The 20,209-nt window shown below is 39.6% G+C and overlaps 2 protein-coding genes across 3 annotated transcripts in view; one reads left to right on the top strand and one right to left on the bottom strand.

Annotated features, from left to right (window-relative positions):
* Positions 1 to 13,898, top strand: part of LOC127811786 (uncharacterized) — a 32,625-nt gene extending 18,727 nt beyond the window's left edge. For both annotated transcript variants that reach the window (XM_052351957.1, XM_052351956.1), the window contains exon 3: positions 13,338 to 13,898. In XM_052351957.1, the coding sequence (XP_052207917.1) occupies positions 13,338 to 13,697 (360 nt within the window). In that variant the 3' untranslated portion in view covers positions 13,698 to 13,898. The remainder of the gene's footprint in view (positions 1 to 13,337) is intronic.
* A 188-nt stretch (positions 13,899 to 14,086) lies between these two features.
* Positions 14,087 to 18,741, bottom strand: LOC127811697 (guanine nucleotide-binding protein subunit gamma 1). The gene is made up of 4 exons (XM_052351821.1): positions 18,109 to 18,741; positions 14,885 to 14,937; positions 14,746 to 14,790; positions 14,087 to 14,646 (listed from the first exon to the last, which is right to left on the bottom strand). The coding sequence occupies exons 1-4, from the start codon at positions 18,238 to 18,240 to the stop codon at positions 14,562 to 14,564; spliced, it is 315 nt and encodes a 104-aa protein (XP_052207781.1). The 5' UTR covers positions 18,241 to 18,741; the 3' UTR covers positions 14,087 to 14,561.
* Between the last annotated feature and the right edge of the window lie 1,468 nt (positions 18,742 to 20,209).

Genomic DNA, 20,209 nt, shown 5'->3' with positions numbered 1-20,209 from the left:
AGGCATGTCACTGCACCACCTATGTTGCCAAAAACTGACCCTATCTCTCCTCCCAGCCTTGTAAACAACAAAGTTGCTAAACTACACTCAAACCCTCATGATAGCCTCCATAGGCCAACTTCATAGAGAGGGGGGGGGGGGCATAGCAATACCAAGTTTTCCTCCTTTTGAGAGGCATTGCCTCTTTGAAGAGACTAATCTTTTCTCCTATGCTCCATAAACATATTTATTTACGTTCAAATTTATCAAAAAATATTCAAGTATTTTGTGAAAGGGAAGGTTTCTTCAAGGGGTTGTCCAAACTTGATTTGCTAGATTATATATATGCTAGTATATAAGTGTCATGACCCTAGGGGTATACTTGTAATTAGGCTTCCATTGAATAAGCTAGTTGTACCAATTAGTTACTGCTTTAGCTACTTGTACCCTTTCGGTTAAGACACCACAACCACCGAAAGGAAGAGCCTATAAAAAGGCAATGTGTGGAGGATGGGAATCATGTTGAGATATGAAGAAATCTTCTTTTGAAAGAATAATACTCCGTCAATTATTCCCTTGAGAATGCCATAAATATATACACAGTGGATCCTAAGAATTCTCCTAAATTTTAGAGATTAGATTCCTATCTTTTAGGACTAGATGATAACAACCTTAACTACAAACAAATCTAATAAAAAAGAAAGATAAGATATAACAGCAATATAAATCAAGATAAATCACAGAGGATAAATTAGATGATAACGAGTTTAGTAGCTCGGCAACTTGACCATTAGCTCGACAGCACGGCCTTCCATCAACTCGGCAGCTCATTAGTTTGGCAGCTTGGCCTCATCAGCTCGGCCTCCCAACACTCTCCCTCAACCTGAAGAATAGATACAAGTCATTCCCAGCTTGCCAATTAGTAACTCGAACCCTAGCCTCGCAATAGTTTTTGTGAAAATATCAACCACTTGATTAGTAATTGGAATGTAGGATAAGCTGATTCCTCCTTCTTCAATTTCTCTCTTTATAAAACTCCTGTCAATTCTTACATGTTTCATTCGGTCATGCTGAACCGGATTCTTCACAATACTGATAGCAGATTTGCTATCACTATAAACTTCTGATGGTTAAGATAAGGATATCCCCAAGTCTTCCATCATCCTTTCCAACCAAATAACTTCACATATCCCTTGAGCAATAGCATGAAATTCGGCCTCGGCACTGCTTCGAGCCACTACGGATTGCTTTTTGCTCCTCCAAGTAACCACATTACCCCATAACTTGGTGCAATAACTTGAAGTTGACCTGTTATCCTCATGTGAACCAGCCCAATCAGCATCCACGAAATATTCAATTCTTCTTTCATTAGTTTTCCTGAACATTAGCCCTTTCCCAATTGTTCCCTTGGGGTATCTTAGAACATGGAACACTGCATTCATATGTTTTTGAGTAGGAGAATGCATGTATTGACTTATGACACTTACTGCATAGGCTATGTCTGGCCTTGTAAGTGACAAATAAATTAGTCTACCAATCAACCTTTGGTACCTTTCTTTTTCAATAGGAGTATCTTCTTTTTCTTCGACAGTCCTACCCTTTTCTAGAGGAGTACTAGTCGGTCTGCATGCTAACATCCCAATTTCCTTTAACAAATCAAGTGTGTACTTCCTTTGAGAGATGAATAGCCCTTTTTTACTCCGAGCCACCTCCATTCCCAAGAAGTATCTCATGACTCCTAGGTCTTTCACTTCAAATTCAGTTTTTAATTGCTTCTTCAAATTTTCAATCTTCTGTAAGTCATCACTTGTCACAATAATGTCATCAACATAAACAATTAATATGGCATTTTTTCCTTCTACTGTAGACTTTATAAACAGGGTATGGTCAGCTTGCATTTGCTTATATCCCAAACGATTGAGAGTCATGCTAAATTTCTTAAATCAAGCCCTTGGAAACTGCTTTAATCCGTATAGGGATTTCTTTAATTTTCACACATTTCCACTGCCAATTTCTTGTTCAAATCCTGGGGGTATTCTCATATATATATCTCCTCATCCAAGTCACCATTCAAAAAACATTTTTAATATCAAATTGAAGTAGAGGCCAATCAAGATTAACAGCAAGAGAAATTAATACCCGAATTGAGTTGAGTTTGGCCACAGGAGCAAAAGTCTCCTCATAGTCAATCCCATATGTTTGAGTAAACCCTTGTGCAACCAATCTTGCCTTGTATCTTTCAACACTTCCATCTGCATTATGCTTTACTGTGAAAACCCATCTACAACCAACCACCCTTTTGTTTGAAGGTAGTTTAACAGTCTCTCATGTGTTATTTTTCACCGAGGACTTTCCACTTACGATCACTCATAGCCTCTTGAATATTCCTTGGAACGATAATGTTGTCAATACTTGCAACAAATCCCTTGTACTGAGGGGATAACTTAGCATAAGTCAAGTGATTAGACATAGGATACTTGACACAAGATCTTACCCCTTTCCTTAGAGCAATAGGCATAGCCCAATCCAAATTATCCCTACTGGTAGACTCATTCTTAATGTTGTTTTCTGATAGACCAACATCTAGAAGTGATGATTGGTTTTGCTGTCCCTCGGGATGGGCCTTTGAACGTCTAGAATACACTTGCAGAGGATTTTTAGCAGTTGAATATGGAGTTGGAACATGAGATTCAGCTGTAGTTTCTAGCTAAGAAGATGGATTAGGAGAAATAGGAGAAGAGCTTGAAGGATCTGCCCTTTTGCTATTGGAACTTGAAGGCCTAACAGGTGGAGAGGCCAGAAATTCTCCCCCTTGAGAGCATAAGGGCAGAGGAGCATCAAGCTCCCCCTTGAGATTCAGCTGTAGTTTCTGGCTGAGAAGATGGATTAGGAGAAATAGGAGAAGAGCTTGAAGGATCTGCCCTTATGCTATTGGAACTTGAAAGCCTAACAGGCGGAGAGGCTAGAAATTCTCCCCCTTGAGAGCATAAGGGCAGAGGAGCATCAAGGGAAGGAAAGGAAATAGGATTAGGATTCAGGAGGGATGGAGATGCAGCAACTGAAACTGGTGAGGTGTAAAATGATTGGTCTTCATAGAATGTGACATCTGTGGAGACCAAGACTTGTCTTTTGAGTGGGTTATAGCATTTGTAACCTTTTTGGGAGGGAGAGTACCCAATAAAGATACATTTAAGGGTCTTGGGGTCCAATTTTGTACGGTTAAGCTGATTATTGTGAACATACACAGTGCAATCGAAAATTTTTGGAGGAAGAAAATATAAGTGGCTAACAATTGGGTAGAGAGAACAAAGGACAGCAAGAGGGGTTTGAAATTTTAGGGTCTCTGAGGGAAGTCTATTGATCAAATATGCAGCTGTAATGACTGCTTCCCCCCAATAGAAATGTGGTACATGGGTGGTAAACATCATAGCACGAGCCATTTCTAGAAGATGGTGATTTTTTCTTTCCGCCACACCATTTTGTTGTGGTGTGTATGGACAAGAGCTTTGATGTAAAATGCCATGTTCAAATAGATAAGTGGTAAGGTTATGAGAGAAATATTCTCGACCATTATTAGTACGAAGAATTTGGATGGAAGTTTGAAACATATTTAAGATGAGTTTGTGAAATTTCTTAAAAATGTTGCAAGCTTCAGATTTTTCCCTCATAAGGTACACCCAACATGCCCTAGAATGATCATCAATAAAGGTTATAAACCACTTAGAACCAGAAATATTAGAGGTTTTAGATGGTCCTCAAATATCACTATGAACTAAATGGAATGGTTTAGATGGCTTATAGGATTGAATTGGATGAGAAGAACAAGATTGTTTGGAAATGGTACACTATTCACATGAGAAAGTTTGATTTTTATTGATGAAAAAATGCGGATACAAGAATTTAAGATAAAGAAAACTTGGGTGATCTAAACGATTATGCCATAACAAAATCTTGGCATTGGTTGTGGCTGTTAAAACAGCCTTATTTGTAGAAGAAAAAATCCTATCCTCTCTCAAATAATAAAGCCCATCCTTAGCTCTAGCATTGCTAATCGTCCTCCCCGATACTTGGTCCTAAAATAAGCAATATAAAGGAAAGAAGGTCACGCAGCAATTCATGTCTTGAGTAATCTTATGAACTGATAGTAAATTGCATCTTAAACCAGGAACATGTAAAACTAATTTAAGTTTTAAACCAGAAATACAAATTGTTCCATGTCCTTTGGCTGGAGAGGTGGTACCATCAGCCATTGAAATGTTTATAGAGTTGTCACAAGGGGTGTATTCTGTCATTGAACAGGCTAAACATGCCATATGGTCAGAAGCACCCGTATCTACTATCCATGTATTCTTAGAGAGTTTGTTAGAACTTAGAGAGTAATGAGGATTACCTTGTAAAGCAGTAGCTGCCATAGGAGGGCTTGGAGAGGATATACCTTGATTTAGCAGCTTATACAAGGTCTGAATCTGCTCCTCTAATAGGTTAAGACTGGTACTGCTTCCTGCTTCCTTTGGTGCATCAACTATGCAAGCAGTCCTTTCACTCTCCTTTTTTCCTCTTGGCTTCCAGTTAGCTAGTTTCCCATGAATTTTCCAACATGTTTCTTTGGTATGACATGGCCTTTTATAGTGGTCACACCACTGCTTCTCTCGTCCTAGATTCCTTGGTTGACTCTCTTCTTGTTTAAAACTTGCTAAAGCAAAATTTTGGTGAGTTAAAGAGAACTCACCTTGCTGATTTAGCATTACCTTTTTTCGGCTTTCCTCCCTCTGAACCTCAGCAAAAACTTCTCGAAGTGAAGGCAGAGAGGTTTTGTACCCAAGATTCTGCCTCTTACTTCATCCAAATCATGGTTAAGGCCATGTAGAAAATCGAACACCCGATCCTTCTCAATCATCTTACTATATTTTGTACTATCCGCAGAATATTCCCAATTAATGGTGTAAAATAGATCCATCTCATGCCAAAGTTCAACCAAAATATTAAAGTAATCTGTAACATTTAGATTATCGTGTTGTGTGGTCCTAATGGAAGATTTGATCTCAAAGCATTGAGATGAGTTCTCTAAATCTGAGTATATGTTTTGGACCAAATCCCATATCTCCTTTGTGGTTTTATAGAATAGATAAGTTCTTCCTATTCTAGGCTCCATCGAATTGATTAGCCAGGCCATTATGGTGGAATTCTCGACTTCCCAGGTATCATATGTGGCTGTTGTGCTCGGTGGAGAAGGAGTAGAGACTGTTAAGTAACCAGCCTTGCCTTTTCCCTTGATCACCAGCATAACTGACTGAAACAATTCCCTAAAGTTACTCCCATTCAACTTATGGTGAGTAATCTATATAGGAAGATGATCAATTGAGTTGTTGGAAAGATTTGGAGAACTTGTGGCAAAAGTCTTGGTTAGAGTGGGATTAGGTTGAGTATCCGCTGTTGATGAAACAGGGTGTAGACGGAAGAAACAAATAAAACTGATTGATGAAGTAAGGTGTGGACGGAAAAATAGAATAGAGGTTGCTTTAGGATCGAAGAGCAGGCTCTGATACCATGAAGAAATTTCAGTGTTCTAAAAATCGCTCTAGGCGGCCGCCTAGGCACTAGGCGGCCATTGGCCGCCCTGAGTATGCCCTAGTCGGGCCTCCTAGGTGCCGACCTAATTAATCGGCCGCAGCAGCGCCCAGGCTGCGCCTAAGCGGCCCACACCGCTTGGACCGCCCAAGTTTTTGCTTTATATATCAGCTGATTTTAGGGTATTTTATTTCTTGATCTCGTCTCTTAGCCTCTCCCCCTCTCACCCAAAGGTCGTCGCTGCCTCAACGTCGTCGGCTCGCCGGTACTCACCGCCATTGTTGCCTCCAACTCCATCATCGCCGTCAAGCTTCATCAACACCGCCTCTATGCCATTCACGTCCTCCTCGCTACTTGAACGTCGTCGCCGCCGCCGTCGCGTCCTCGCCGTCAAGCTCCATCTCTGCCACCATCGAGCTCCATCTCCTTCGTAACCCCTCTCTCTCTCTAAGTCTCTGGTTATTGATTTCTCTTTCTCTCCGTTACATTGTTTTTGTTTTTCATTTTTTATTTTATTTTATTTTTCTGTTCTATTTATATATTAGATATATATTTAGTTTTAATTATTATTAATTATATAATATATGTGTTTTTACATGATGAAGAAGATTGAAAACAAAAAATTATATGAGGTTATTGGTTATTTTACAGAAAATAATTTCTGTTTTCATTATATTATAAAATAAAAGTTATTTTGTTGTTTTATTGTTTTAATTTGATTATTTTGTAGTTATTTTGCAGTAATGGCATGATATGTTATTGTTATTTTGAATATTAAGTGAGGTTATTGGTTATATATATAGGTTTCTATTGCAAGTTTCTTCAATTAAAAAAAAATCAAATTTTTCTAGGCTCCGTCTAGGCGCCCGACTAGCGCCTAGCGCCTTTTAGAATACTGAGAAATCTTCTTTTGAAAGAATAATACTCCGTCAATTATTCCTTTGAGAATGCCACAAATATATACACAGTGGATCCTAAGAATTCTCCTAAATTTTAGAGATTAGATTCCTACCTTTTAGGACTAGATTACAACAACATTAAATACAAACAAATCTAATAAAAAGGAAAGATAAGATATAACAACAATATAAATCAAGATAAATCACAGAGGATAAATCAGATGATAACGAGTTTAGTAGCTCGACCATTAGCTCGATAGCACGGCCTTCCATTGGCCTCATCAGCTCGGCCTCCCAACAAGATAATACAAAATTCTATCCCTCTAAATCTCTCTTTCCCTATCTTTTCTCTCTCTGAATTCTCCCGTCTCCTTTCAAATTCTTTCTCCCTTTCTAATTCTTTCTCTCGGTCCTCTATAATTCCAGAACAATCGAGCCTCAAATCAAAGGCTTAACAATTTGGTATCAGAGTCAGCAATCCCTGGTGTTGAATTTGGTTGTTGGTGCAAATAGGATCGTAGCGAATTGCGATCGGTGGGGAAGGATTGTTGATCTATGGCGATCAGAAGGAGGAGCTAGGAGGAGCCGAAGATTGCAGAGTCGCGAGGGTGCGACTCTGATCGATAACCGATTGGAGGAGTTGAATCAGATTGTAGGAGAAGTTAGTGTAGATAATTGAGTTATGGCCGAAGGAACCAGATTGAAGTAGCTGGAGTTGAGGATGGACGCGTTGGAGTTCAGGATGATGCAAACTCATGAGGTAATGACCCACAACTGGGAGGATATTGAGGCCATCAGAGAACACATGCAAGAGGATCTAGCTGCCTCTCAAGAAGAAATGCAGAGAGAATTAGCTGCCTCTTGAGAAGGAATGCAAAGAGAATTGGAGAGGCATTGGTAGACGATGGAACAACATGGCCAACAGATCAACAACATGTTCGACATGTTGTCCTCGCTACCTCAATTCCAGTTATCACTAGAAATTCCTCCCCGGGCAGTAGCTGATCCAATTCTACCCAACCATGGCAGTCTCCCTAGGACCTCTGGACTGTAGGAGACAGAGGAACTACTAGTTGTGGAATTGGGAATTCAGGTAAGAGGATCAGCTTCTCACACTCCCAATCATACCCCACCAATGTTTAGATTGGAGATTCCCTTATTTGAAGGATCAAAGCCTAGATGGTGGATCCGCCGTTATGAAAGGTTTTTTTCAGTTTTACAATGTGGCTAAGGGGCAGAAAATTAATCTGGCAACAGCCTATCTAAACAATATGGCTGATTCGTGGTGCCAAGGGTGGACTAGGTCTAGGGAAGGGGAGGCCAGGTGGACTGATTTTATTGAAGAGTTATGTGACCGATTTGGGGAGAAGAACATGACTGATGTGATTGAGGAGTTCAACCAATTAAGGCAAGGGGGATCGGTGATTGATTATCAAGTTAGATTTGAGGAGCTAAGGTCCCTAATATGGAGTGCTCGGCCAACCTTGATGGAGCACTGCTTTGTGTCAAGTTTTATTAGTGGTTTGAAAGATGATGTGAGGCCGATGGTTAAGATGATGATGCTTGCAACCGTGAAACTAGCGGCGGAGAAAGCAAGGTTGCAGGAGCTTACCTTGGAGGTCATATTCAAGAAGCACAAGGTCATGCCAAGAACAAGTCCCTTCACCAGTCATCTGACAGGGGGAAACCCTTGGACTGCAGCTGTGGGATTAACCTGAGGCCCCCACCGAGGTGAATGCCAGCCTCAGTGCAGCCAAGAACCCAACCATTGAGCAGAGGAGGCAATTGGGGCTATGCTACAAGTGTGGGGATAGATACAGCCCTTGTTCTTCTTCTAAAGCATTTTCTGTTTCCTCCCCCTCAACTTCTTCTTCTTCTTCCTCTTCCATTCCCTCCATGTTCAGCAGCTTGAGGCTACTGCCACAGAGCTGAAGTGTAGATTGACAGCCACTGCCCCCCTTTTGGTGACTGTAGCTAATGGGAACAAGATGTACAGGCACTATAAATGTGTTGATTTCAAATGGTTGATGCAAGGACAGGAGTTTACATCTAATTTAAGAATCCTTGAGTTAGGAGGATGTGACATTGTTTTAGGGGTAGATTGGATGAGGATGGTTAGCCCTCTAACCTTTGATTGCAACAAGTTGGAAGTTACGGTTGAAATTGATGGCAGAAAATTGACACTGGCTGGCAGCCTTGAAACCAGGGAGTGTAAGATGATAACTGGCAGAAAGTTACAAAAATTGTTGCAGAAAAAAAGTGGGCAGGTATCACAGATGTACTCCGTACAGGCATAGAGAGAGGGGGAAGATATGGCTGAGGAGGAGGACACTAAGGCTGAAAACCCTGCTATCCTCCAACTCCTTATCGAGGTACAACACTCTGATGCTTTACAATTACTTTTGATGGAATTTAAGGATCTATTTGCTGAACCAACTTCCTTACCCCCCAACAGAACCTTTGACCATTCTATCCATCTCAAACAAAATTCAGAACCAGTTAACATTAGATCCTATTGATACCCCCTATACAAAAGAGGGAAATTGAAAAGCTAGTCAAGAATATGCTAGTAACTTCCATCATGCAGCCCAGCCAAAGCCCATTTGTTTCACCCGTTCTTCTTGCAAAAAAGAAGGCTGTACATGGCAGTTTTGTGTTGATTACCGCCAACTCAATGCCATCACCATTGAGAACAAATTTCCTATACCAATTATCGAAGACCCACTAGATGAACTGGCTGGTGCTACCATCTTTTCCAAGCTGGACCTTCAAGCAAGGTATCACCAAATTCGGATGAACCTGCCAACATCCCAAAAACAACCTTCCGGACACACCAGGGCCTATATGAATTCACTGTTATGCCCTATGGGCTCACCAACACCCCTACTACCTTCCAAGCCTTGATGAACCACCTTTTCAGCCCTTACTTGAGAAAGTTCACACTTGTCTTCTTTGATGACATCCTCATTTATAGCCCCAACTTGGACCAGCACCTATCCCACCTAAGAACAACCTTCGAAATCCTTAAATCTAATCAATTGTTTGTTAAGCTATCAAAGCGCACCTTTGCTAAGCAGGAGGTGGAATACTTATGTGATTTCGGGGGAAGGAGTCAGCACTGACCCTAAAAAAATACCAGCCATGATTTATTGGCCGAGGCCCACAATAGTCAAGGAATTAAGGGGATTTTTGGGACTGACAGGGTATTATCGAAGGTTCATACAACACTATGGTATAGTCAGCAAACCATCAATAGAGTTGCTTAAAAAATACAACTTCCACTCGAACCCCAAGTCAGAAGCAGCATTCTTGACACTGAAAAGGGCTATGACACAGGCCCCCATTTTATCATTGCCCGACTTTTCTAAACCTTTTGTGGTGGAAATGGATGCATGTGATAATGGAGTGGGGTAGTGTTATTGCAGGAAGGGAAGCCTCTAGCCTACGTTAACCAAGCTCTTGCCCCAAAACACTTGGGGCTGAGTGTGTATGACAAGGAGTTACTTCCTGTGCTAGTGACAGTAGATAAGTGGAGGCATTACCTAAAGGGTAGCCAATTCATTATCAAGACCGACCATGAAAGCCTCAGGTTTCTATTACAACAAAGTCTGCACACTCAATTGTGAAGGAAGAGAGTTTTGAAGCTGTTGGGATTGGATTATACCATCCAATACTAGAAAGGGAAAGAAAATGTTGTGACTGATGCTATCTCAAGGAGAGAAGAAAAAGGGGCTTGCCAGGCTATTACTGTTGTAGTGCCTGATTAGGTGAAAGACTTAACTGAAAGTTATGAAAAGACTGATTGGCTGAAGGATATTTTAACCCAACTAGCCATCTAACCAGCTAGACATCCGAGTTGCACTCTTTCCAATGGATTAGTTAGGTTCAAAGGAAGGCTGGTAGTGGGAGAAGACAAGCTGTTAAATAATAGAATTCTGCAGACGCTTCATAGTTCACCCCTGGGAGGCCATTCGAGAGTAAGGGCAACCTATGAGACAGCTATTCTTTTGGCCTGGCCTAAAAAGGGATGTGGTTGATTTTGTGCTGACATGTACTTCCTGCCAACATTGTAAACACGAGCAAGTGGCACATCCAGGCTTATTACAGCCACTTGCTATCCCTAAGCAAGCTTTGGAGGGGATTTCAATGGGCTTTGTAGGACTGCTGAAATCTGAAGGAAGAGATGTGATCCTAGTAGTGGTGGACAGACTAACCAAGTTTGCTCACTTCCCAAGCTCATCCCTCCATAGCTCAAGAAGTGGCCTGGCTGTTCCTAGACTCAGTGGTCAAGATCCATGGAGTCCTAAAATCCATTGTATTTGACAGGGACAAGGTTTTCACCAGCACTTTTTGGCAGGAGTTGTTTAAGAGTTTGGGGGTCGGGCTGCACATGTCCACAGCTTACCACCCTAAAACTGATGAGCAAACGGAAAGAGTGAACCAGTTTTTGGAGGCCTACCTGGGATGTATGGGCTTCGCCAAACCAAAGAGCTGGAATAGATGGCTGGTTTTAGCACAATGGTGGTACAACTCCAGCTACCATAGTGCTATTAAAAAGGCCCCATTTGAGGCACTGTTTGGATACAAAACCCCCTGTTACCAGCTGTGATCGACTCTCCAAATCCCATGGCAGCAGTTGAGGAGTATTTTGCAGCATCGGCAGGAGGTCCTAAAACTGCTCAAGAAGGAATTATCTACAGCCCAAAATCAAATGAAGCAAATCGCTGATAGGAGGAGTGATAGGGATTTCAAGTGGGAGACATGGTGTTTTTGAAGGTGAAAAGGTTCTTACAGCATTCTTTTTCTACCACCCCTACCTCTAAGCTGAGCTCTAAATACTTTGGACTATTCCCTATAGTGGCCAAGGTGGGGAAGGTGGCTTTTACAGACTGCAGTTGCTAGCAGGGGTACAAACTTACCCAGTGTTTCATGTGTCGTTGCTAAAGAAATCAATGGGGCCAGATGTAGCCATTAGTCCGAACCTTCCACCAGTAGATGAAGACATAGAAATGGAAGTTGAACCTCGGGCTATTGTGGACAAGAGGGTAATTTACCAAGATACACTACCCCTTGCTCAAGTCCTTGTGCAGTGAGCACACTGCACCTTGACCACACAACATGGGAGTACTTGCCAAACTTGTTGAAGCACTTCCCACAGGCAGCCCAATTATTATCACTTCTTGGGGACAAGAAGGTTTTTAAGGGGAGGGGATTGTCACGATCCTAGGGGTATACTTGTAATTAGGCTTCCATTGAATAAGCTAGTTGTACCAATTAGTTACTGCTTTAGCTACTTGTACCCTTTCAGTTAAGACACTACAACCGAAGGAAGAACCTATAAAAAGGCTATGTGTAGAGGATGGGAATCATGTTGAGATAATACAAAATTCTTTCCCTCTAAATTCTCCCTCCCTTTCTAATTCTTTCTCTCAGTCCTCTATAATTCCAGAATAGTCGAGCCTCAGATAAGAGGTTTAACAATAAGTGTGCAAAGAGTGCAAAAGGGAGGGGGCCTATGGTCATGTATGGTAGTGTGGCAATGCTGGGTGATTGTTTGGTATTGATATGAGATAGTGTTGTTGCAATCTGTATGACATGAAAAAATAAGTGTTCTCACCCTCCATAGTTTCCAATGTCAGATGTGTATATACATCCATTGTAGTACAAGATGCATGTTTGTGGCTTGTGATGGCAGTTCAGCCTCAGGAATGCCACTCTAACGGCCATCAGGCCAGTTTGAACATGATAGAAGATTTTTGGCACATAGTGCTCAGCTTATAAGGATGGACTCTGAAGGATAATGCTTGCATTCAGGGAAGTCTATATTGTGTTTGTTATGTAATATGCTGGACAAGGTTCAGATATATTTGGATTTACCCTTATTTTTGGTAGATCTCCTTCTTTCAGATTAGTTGTTTCATCCTTCTTAGGATCTTCTGGTGTAGTTACATGTCTAATTGGCTTCTCATTGATCCTCCTAATGAGTACCAGCCATCTATCCAGTACTGTACCTTTGATTTATTAGGTGCCAGTACAGGAATGCATGACACTGTTGTAATCCATGCCTAACAATACATGATAATACGAAGATGATGAAGGATCAGAGAATTAAGTCATATCAAGAATTTGACTGATTGTGATACGATTACATTTCTTTTTGCAATAAATCATGCCTCAAGGAAGTTGCAAAATGTTGCTTTATTGATTTGTGGAATTTCATGAAACACTGCAAATGTGATCCCATAGCAAATTAAAAATCAGTGTTCTACTTTAACTTTGAATTTGTAATGTTTGATAAAGATTGTGACAAATGAAGAAAGCTTTTTCAAAACAGAATAAAGAATATCCATGGTATGGCTTTAGTGAAGGACATTGGAGGGAAGTTTTACAACATATACGTGGTGGATAATCCTCTGTGTTATAGGCTGGAACTGTGATTTTACAAGTCAAACTAAATGTGTAATGAATGATTTTAGTTATACTATTACTACATGCTGCAATTAGTTAAATATTAGTTATACTTCATTATGTCAATTTTTACATGTAAGTTTGTACCTGGCCATGATAGACCTGAACTACTAAATTATTTCAATCCACTGGATGAATCTATTGCTTTCACGAGTCAAATGTATGTTGTTCCCTGTCATCCTTGAATTAGTAACGTTTGATGGTGGATCTCTCGTATATATTTTATCTATCCCGTATAGAGGATGCAAGATTCAATAGATTTAGTTAACGTGGCTACAGTAGTTCTGTACATGCAACTTCAAATCTGGTAGAAATCAACGATAAATTTCCTTTCCCCCCCTCTATTTCAATGATTTTCATTAGATCAACAATATTGCCTTTGTGGGTTGTGGTTCACTCTCTATGCCAACATGGTTTTGTCAGGTCTGGGATCTTGGCGGGCAAGACAGACTCCGGACATCATGGGCTACATATTATCGTGGAACTCATGCAGTTATTGTGGTGATCGACAGCACAGACCGAGCCAGGATCGGTATTATGAAGGACGAACTCTTCAGGCTGCTCCCGCACGATGATCTTCAAAATTCTGTAATCCTGGTCTTTGCAAATAAACAAGATCTCAAGGATGCAATGACCCCTGCTGAGATAACTGATGCCCTTTCCCTTCACAGCATCAAGAACCATGATTGGCACATTCAAGCCTGCTGTGCCCTTACTGGAGAAGGCCTCTATGACGGTTTAGGGTGGATTGCCCAGAGAGTCACTGGAAAAGCTCCAAGCTAGAAATGCAACCACCATAAACAGTTTCATTTTCTTTCCTTTTATGAATATTAAGGATTGAATATGGATCAATTTTCTTCTGTGTACCATGGACAGGCATCTTGCCTGTGTGATTTGGCAATTGATGTTTTATTTTGATTTGGCCTTGCAAGAAAGAATTGTGTCTTCTGCACAACGATCTATTTCATTGAACTATTTTTGGCATAGGTGTTAAGATCGGATCAAATTGGCTGGTTACACTGGTTGAACCGCAATATTGGTCACTAAGCCCATCCAGTTTGAAAATGGGAGGCCAAAAATGTGTATAAATCGGTTAAAACCAATCAAAATCAGTCAGTTTTGCTAGTTTACAATTATATTTATATGTTATTAATTCTAATAATATAAATATATATGACCTAAACAATTATATTGTTATATTAATAAACCAGCGATCAAATACATAAATATCAGATGGATACAAAGCCTCTCTCTCTCTCTCTCTCTGCCAAAATTATCAAGATTTAACATTACAGACTACAAATTTAGGAAAACATTTTATTGATGACAAAAGATATTCAACTAATTTGCATGAAAATGCAAAGTCTTCTGCTAGACAGAGCATCAAATCAGTTTGTAATCCAAGGCAACAACAATTACAGATAAAAGGAGGATGGCCTGAAAATTTCAGTTGGTTCTCACTATAAATACCCAAAAGGAGGGGAAAAACTGTTAAAACTTTTTCTGCACAAAGAAGCACCATGCCATTTATATTTACCAACAAGGGGTTGGCCTAAAATCCCTAGCATTTTTGTAAGATCTTGATACGTTTTGCCTCAAGAAATGTCGATGGAAGTAGACTGGAACTGAACTCCTGCAATTAGACTGTCACAGTATCCAGCATCTGCAACCCTGTGAATCTTGGGGTCCTTCGAACCATCGATCCCAGGAAGGATTTGTCGGTCCAGTTGTTCTGCCAAAAACGAGAGCAAGAGAACCTTTTCAGACTCAAACCAGGGTCAAACAAAGATAATTTCATCGATACAGGTCATGGGTAGTAAAGAGACATTACACTGGAAGTAAGGGATCTGGTCTTGCCTCAATGATAATCAGCATTCTGGTGGCACATAGCAAGATGCATTAAGCAAGTTCATTATGATCCCAGTATGAGTTCTATCATTTGAGTACTCAAATAATTTTCGTATACTTACTCCTTGCACGAAGCAGAGGCCGCTTCCAATTTTTCAAGTTGTTCCAACTCTTCCTGCATCAATGGGTTTTTGTTTAACTATTAATAAAACCATCATCTGAAATACCTAATGTGACATATTTATAAAGAGTTGCTATAATGCCCATGCAAAACTGTTTTGCACAATGAGATGATATGAGCGATATAGATGTCATCCGGTGCTCTATCAACGCTTTACAGTGTAGAGTCTGTAGACTAAAACTGAAACTATTTGGAAAAGGTAAATTCCACCCTGACCCCATGTGGTTTAAGCCATTTTCACATACACCCCTTATGGTTTATTTTTAGTATTTCGGGTCCCTATGCTTTGGGGTTTCTTTTTTTTTTTTTTTTCAAAATAACTCATTTTGATTTTGTTAGGTAAAAATGTATATATCCTGCTAAATGTGTTTAAAAAAATAAACCATAGGGACCTGAAATGCTAAAAATAAAGAATTACACAAATCTCATCTTCCAGCAGCAATTCAAAGTTACAGGGTAGCAAGTTTCCCAAAAATATTTCTAATTGCCCGCTACAAAAGTTAGCAACCATGACTTATTATGCTCTCCCTGTTATGAAGGATGCTCTAACTATACGGGACAAAGACAAACATAAGATGAAGATGGCTTCAAAAGGGGAACCCAATGTATCCTACAGCAAATATCACCACCAAAACATATAAGAAACAAGCTTTCAAGTATTTTGCTATTTGGCACTGTGCTAGCAGAACCCAGATAGTTGGTTAAAGGCTTGGTGCTTTACCTTTTTCTTTTTCTTTTTTTGCACTGTGCTAATCTGAAACATGTTCTTTAATTTTTTGAGTAATATGATATATATCTAATTATTATGCATGAAAGTAGCAATTATTTGCATCACCCTTCCTGTTTGAGATAAGGACCAAGAACAGATAATGTGACACTAAAGGTCTTTGAAAAAAGACTGCCGTAATATGTCCTCAACGTAAGCAACACTGAGAAAGAACTGAGAGAAGGCATTGTCTTGTCAGAAGTTGGGCCTATGAACAACTAAAAGCATAGGGGAATCTTGTACTTCTGCAGTACCAACACACCTTTAGAGTCTCTTAATACTCTGCATTCATTACCAAACCTGATGTTCCAGTTTGACCAACTAGTTTTCTACTCTCAGTTCACTGTACTAGCTACGGACAAATTCACACCATCCTGAATAAATAATTATGAGTAGGAAAATCCAACACGTGCTCAAATTTGATAAATTGTGATACCCTTCTATGAGCTTTTCTTCTAAAATGGGGTTCTATTTGATTTCATTTCCGAACTGCAACATACACCCAAGTTAAACTTTTTCTTCACATAATTGTTATTTTTTGTCTAAAGTAACATGAATCCGACCTAGTTCAAAAACCGAAAAAATGCAATTATCATCAATCAGTGAAATTGGAGGAGCAGTTTTGTCTAACATTTGATTTCAATGGCCAGGCATGGCCAAGAGCTGAAAACAAGGAGCTTTATCTGACATGGACATAACTTTTAGTTGAGGGTTCTTTGATAGTGGGAGGATGTAATAAGATTCTGAGTTAGCACAGGTCCAAAGGAAGATAATGTAACATGTGTCAATGGAAGAGGCTTGTTGGGAATAACAGCATGTGCCAAACACAGACACTATCAGAGCTGGAAGAAAGACAACTAACCAGTCAATTAAGAGAAGAAGCTAGGAGCACACGAGAGAGAGAGAGAGAGAGAGAGAGAGAGAGAGGTTGGCATGATAGAACATGGAGACAATGGTAGCGATGGGACCATCATCTTTAGAGAGGAGGAGCAAGGCCTTGAAGAAACCTACAGTCATAGCCTCCAATTCAAAAATCCTCAAATTCCATGTAGAGACTTTGGCCTTACCACAATAGAGGGAGATCAGGACTCAGCTTCAGGAATGCAACTTAACATAACAAAGGCAAAATAATTAGAGACCTCATCTCAGCATGATAGAAGGAATAAATGGCTAGTGGAGCATTTAGGCAGAGCGTTAATGAGACAAAAGCAACATAGTGGAGACCTAATCTCAACACTATAGAAGGCATATATGGAAACTGGAGCATTTACAGGGAGTTTTAACGTTTGACATCAGCCCAAATAGAGCCATTAACAATGAATTTATCGTCCAACACAATCAGCATTCTAAAATGTATTTAGCTTAATACATGATGCTATAATGGTGCAGAAGCCATGTGAATGAGTCCAGGGTTCCTATGACGAAGGGACAAGAAATAATCCTAATCACTGCAGAAGCAAACAACAAAAGGGCATCTGAGAGGAATGACACAGTGCTCTATCTTAATACAAAGCAAAACATCCCCCAATTTCCATAAAATTTGCATTGTAAGATTCAAAGAACAACCAGTTGGGCTCACAACAGTATATAAGGAACGATGATAAACTGTTGCCACAGGTTTCAAATCAACACAAGAAGCTTATGTGCAAAAAAAAAACAAAAGCAGAAGAAGCTGCATCATTATATCCAGTTTTCCAGGACATGGTTCAAAAGCTTAGCAGTCAACCAACCAAATGAAAACCTTTACCACCAGGCAGTAATACAATCAATCGTTATCCTGTCAATTTAGGGTGTCAGTCAATCCAACAGGCCAAGATTCAACCTTGCACCGAGTAGCTGCTTTCTCTTCCTTTTCAATTTTTCCTCTGATAAGTGCACTAACTGCTTTCATGCTCGAAACCTTCATTCTTACCCTAAAAACTCACATCCTTAAACATTGCAGAAAAGCATTCTGCGAAACCTAAATTTTGAAAACACAACTAATTGCCTCCTAAAACCCCATAATTTTTCCTTATCCACAACAACAAAACAACATTCCAAACCTTAATCCACTATGTGGGTTCTTTACATGAATTCTAGCTTGCAATTCATTTCTATTTATGGCCTTATCTTTTGTAAGGCCCTTATAACTAATCCCATCCCTAAGTGTCTCTCAGTCCCAGCCTTGACAAATAGAAATCCAATTTCCATAAAGAGCTACAATAACGTTTGAAGGAAAAAGAAAAGGTACCTCAGGATTACAGATAATGCACAATTTACTTCGACGACTGCAACTTTCGTCCAAAACCCAAGAAGCACGTGAACTTACTAAACCAAAAAATCAACAAAAAAAGAAAAGAAAAGAAACCTAAACTTTGAAGAACTTAAAAAACCCATAAAAGTACCGAAGAAAAACCAACCTCCAAGAACCTAGCTTCCTGCTCAAGCCGCTTCAATTCAGCCGAAATCCGATGCTTCCCTCGATTGTCTGTCGCTTCCGAGGCCACCAATCGAAGCTGCTGCACTCCCAGAGCCGCCGGTTCCGATTGCATATCTCTCTGCAAATATAATAAAACCCAGAAATCCCACCTCTATATCTACCAGAACGCAGAAATTTCCAACAATTCAGAACAAACCCAATAGAAGATCAAACAATAAAAACTCAGTCTCCATTCTGAGAGTGAGTCCACGGATCTAACAAGAGCGGAAACTCGAACAATGGAAAGGGAAGAATATGGTGAGAGCGAGAGGGCCGGGGGGGTGAGAAAGGGTTGGGATTTCTAAGGGGTTACTTGTATTGAGGATTGGGAATGGGAAGTTGTAATTGGTGGTGGTTTGAAGAGTAAAGAGGCGGCTTTGGGCGATGGCGCATGTAGAAAAGGCGCCTATTCTTTTCTCTCATTTTCTGCTTCTCTTTTGTCTCCTCTGTCCCTTTCCAACTTTCTTCCACGCCTTGTTCCCTCCTGCCTGTAGAGAGACTCAGCCATCCCCAAAGACCGCTCTACACCTCTCTCTCTCTCTCTCTCTCTCTCTCCCTCTGTCAAAGGATCTTGAAAGTGATCTTTTACCGGAAATTCTTTGTCACTGGTCGCGGGTGAACCTGTAAAATCAATGCTTTCCCCTTCCTGACTAAAATGCCATCAAAAACATAAATTGGTGGAATATAATTTTACTAAAATTGAGTAAAATAATAAAAAAATAAATTATAAGTATAAAAAATAAAACGTACGAGATAATAAAAGTAATAATTATATTTATAAACAATAATTAAATATAAATAAAATATATTATAAAAACTATAACATAAGAGGTCAAAAAAAGGAGTATAATTTTGTTTATCCCTTTAATGAAAATGAACATAATTTTCCTCAAAAACTTAACAAGTCTTTTTATTTTTTTTTCTCTTTCTTATTTATCATTCTCTCTTCTTACGTAGCAAATCTTTATTCTCACGGCCTGTCTCTCCTCTCACGTGCACAATCGTCGTTGCATTCTTGTCGTCATGGAGAGAGAAGATGTAACGACAATCAGCGAGACAATGTAACAATTACAATAGTGAGAGAAAAGTGATGAGAGGCTTGCTAAAAAAAAAAAAAGTACATAAAATAAAGAAGAAATTTGGTATTGAATCATGTTATGTGTATATCCATTTTGTACATTTTAAGCTACATAAGGGGGTATTATGATCAAAATACCCTGCGTCTCTATATGTCTTATGAAAAAAAATTTGTCATAATATTCCCTTATATAGCTCAAAATATACAAAATAAATATATCAATAACATTTTACTTTAATATTAACCTCACGACATGAATGGGGGTTACTTTACTCCGGGTGGACAAACAAAATGGCAGTCCCAAAAAGGTGTCAAATAAAGAGGCAGCTAATTTCAATGTACTTATTGCTTTCATGTAACACAACACGAGAGTTGTGGTTGTTTTACCATATGCACCCCACCCATTGATGTGATGTGTTATTCGAACTGCCAATGTTTTTCAAAGTCACGTGACTTTGAAAAACGAGTTTCAAAATGATTCTTTTCACCCCTCCCTCCTCCTCCTAGTATAAAACAAACAAAAGCTTCTGAATTCTGATTTTTCCTTAATTTAGGGTCCCCTCCCCTGTTGGCTTATAAACAAAAGTATTCTAAGGTTGGTTTGAGGAGGAAAGTGTGTGTGTGACAGCTCCTGCTACAAATATTTCTCTTTCATAAATACCCAAAGCTAGCTGTCAGTACCCCCACTTTCTTTTTTTCAATAGTTTGACGAGTTATATAACAGGTCGGCTGCCTATAGTTTTAAATAATGTTTATCAATTTCAACTAAACACAATAATAATACAAGAAAATAATATATTAAATTTTAATTTTATGAGTAATGATCGCAGATGTCGATGTCATCAGTCATGTACTACATATTTTTATTAGAAAATAGGCTAAACAGAAAAGACAATAATACATAATTTCCTTAACCTTCTCAATAAAGAGGTACTACATAATTAATGACACCGTCATCAATCAT

Source organism: Diospyros lotus, chromosome 10 (genome assembly GCF_014633365.1).
Source record: "Diospyros lotus cultivar Yz01 chromosome 10, ASM1463336v1, whole genome shotgun sequence".
Taxonomy (NCBI): Eukaryota; Viridiplantae; Streptophyta; class Magnoliopsida; order Ericales; family Ebenaceae; genus Diospyros; species Diospyros lotus.
Note: the sequence above shows the minus strand (reverse complement) of the source record. Positions and strands in the feature narration are given on the sequence as shown.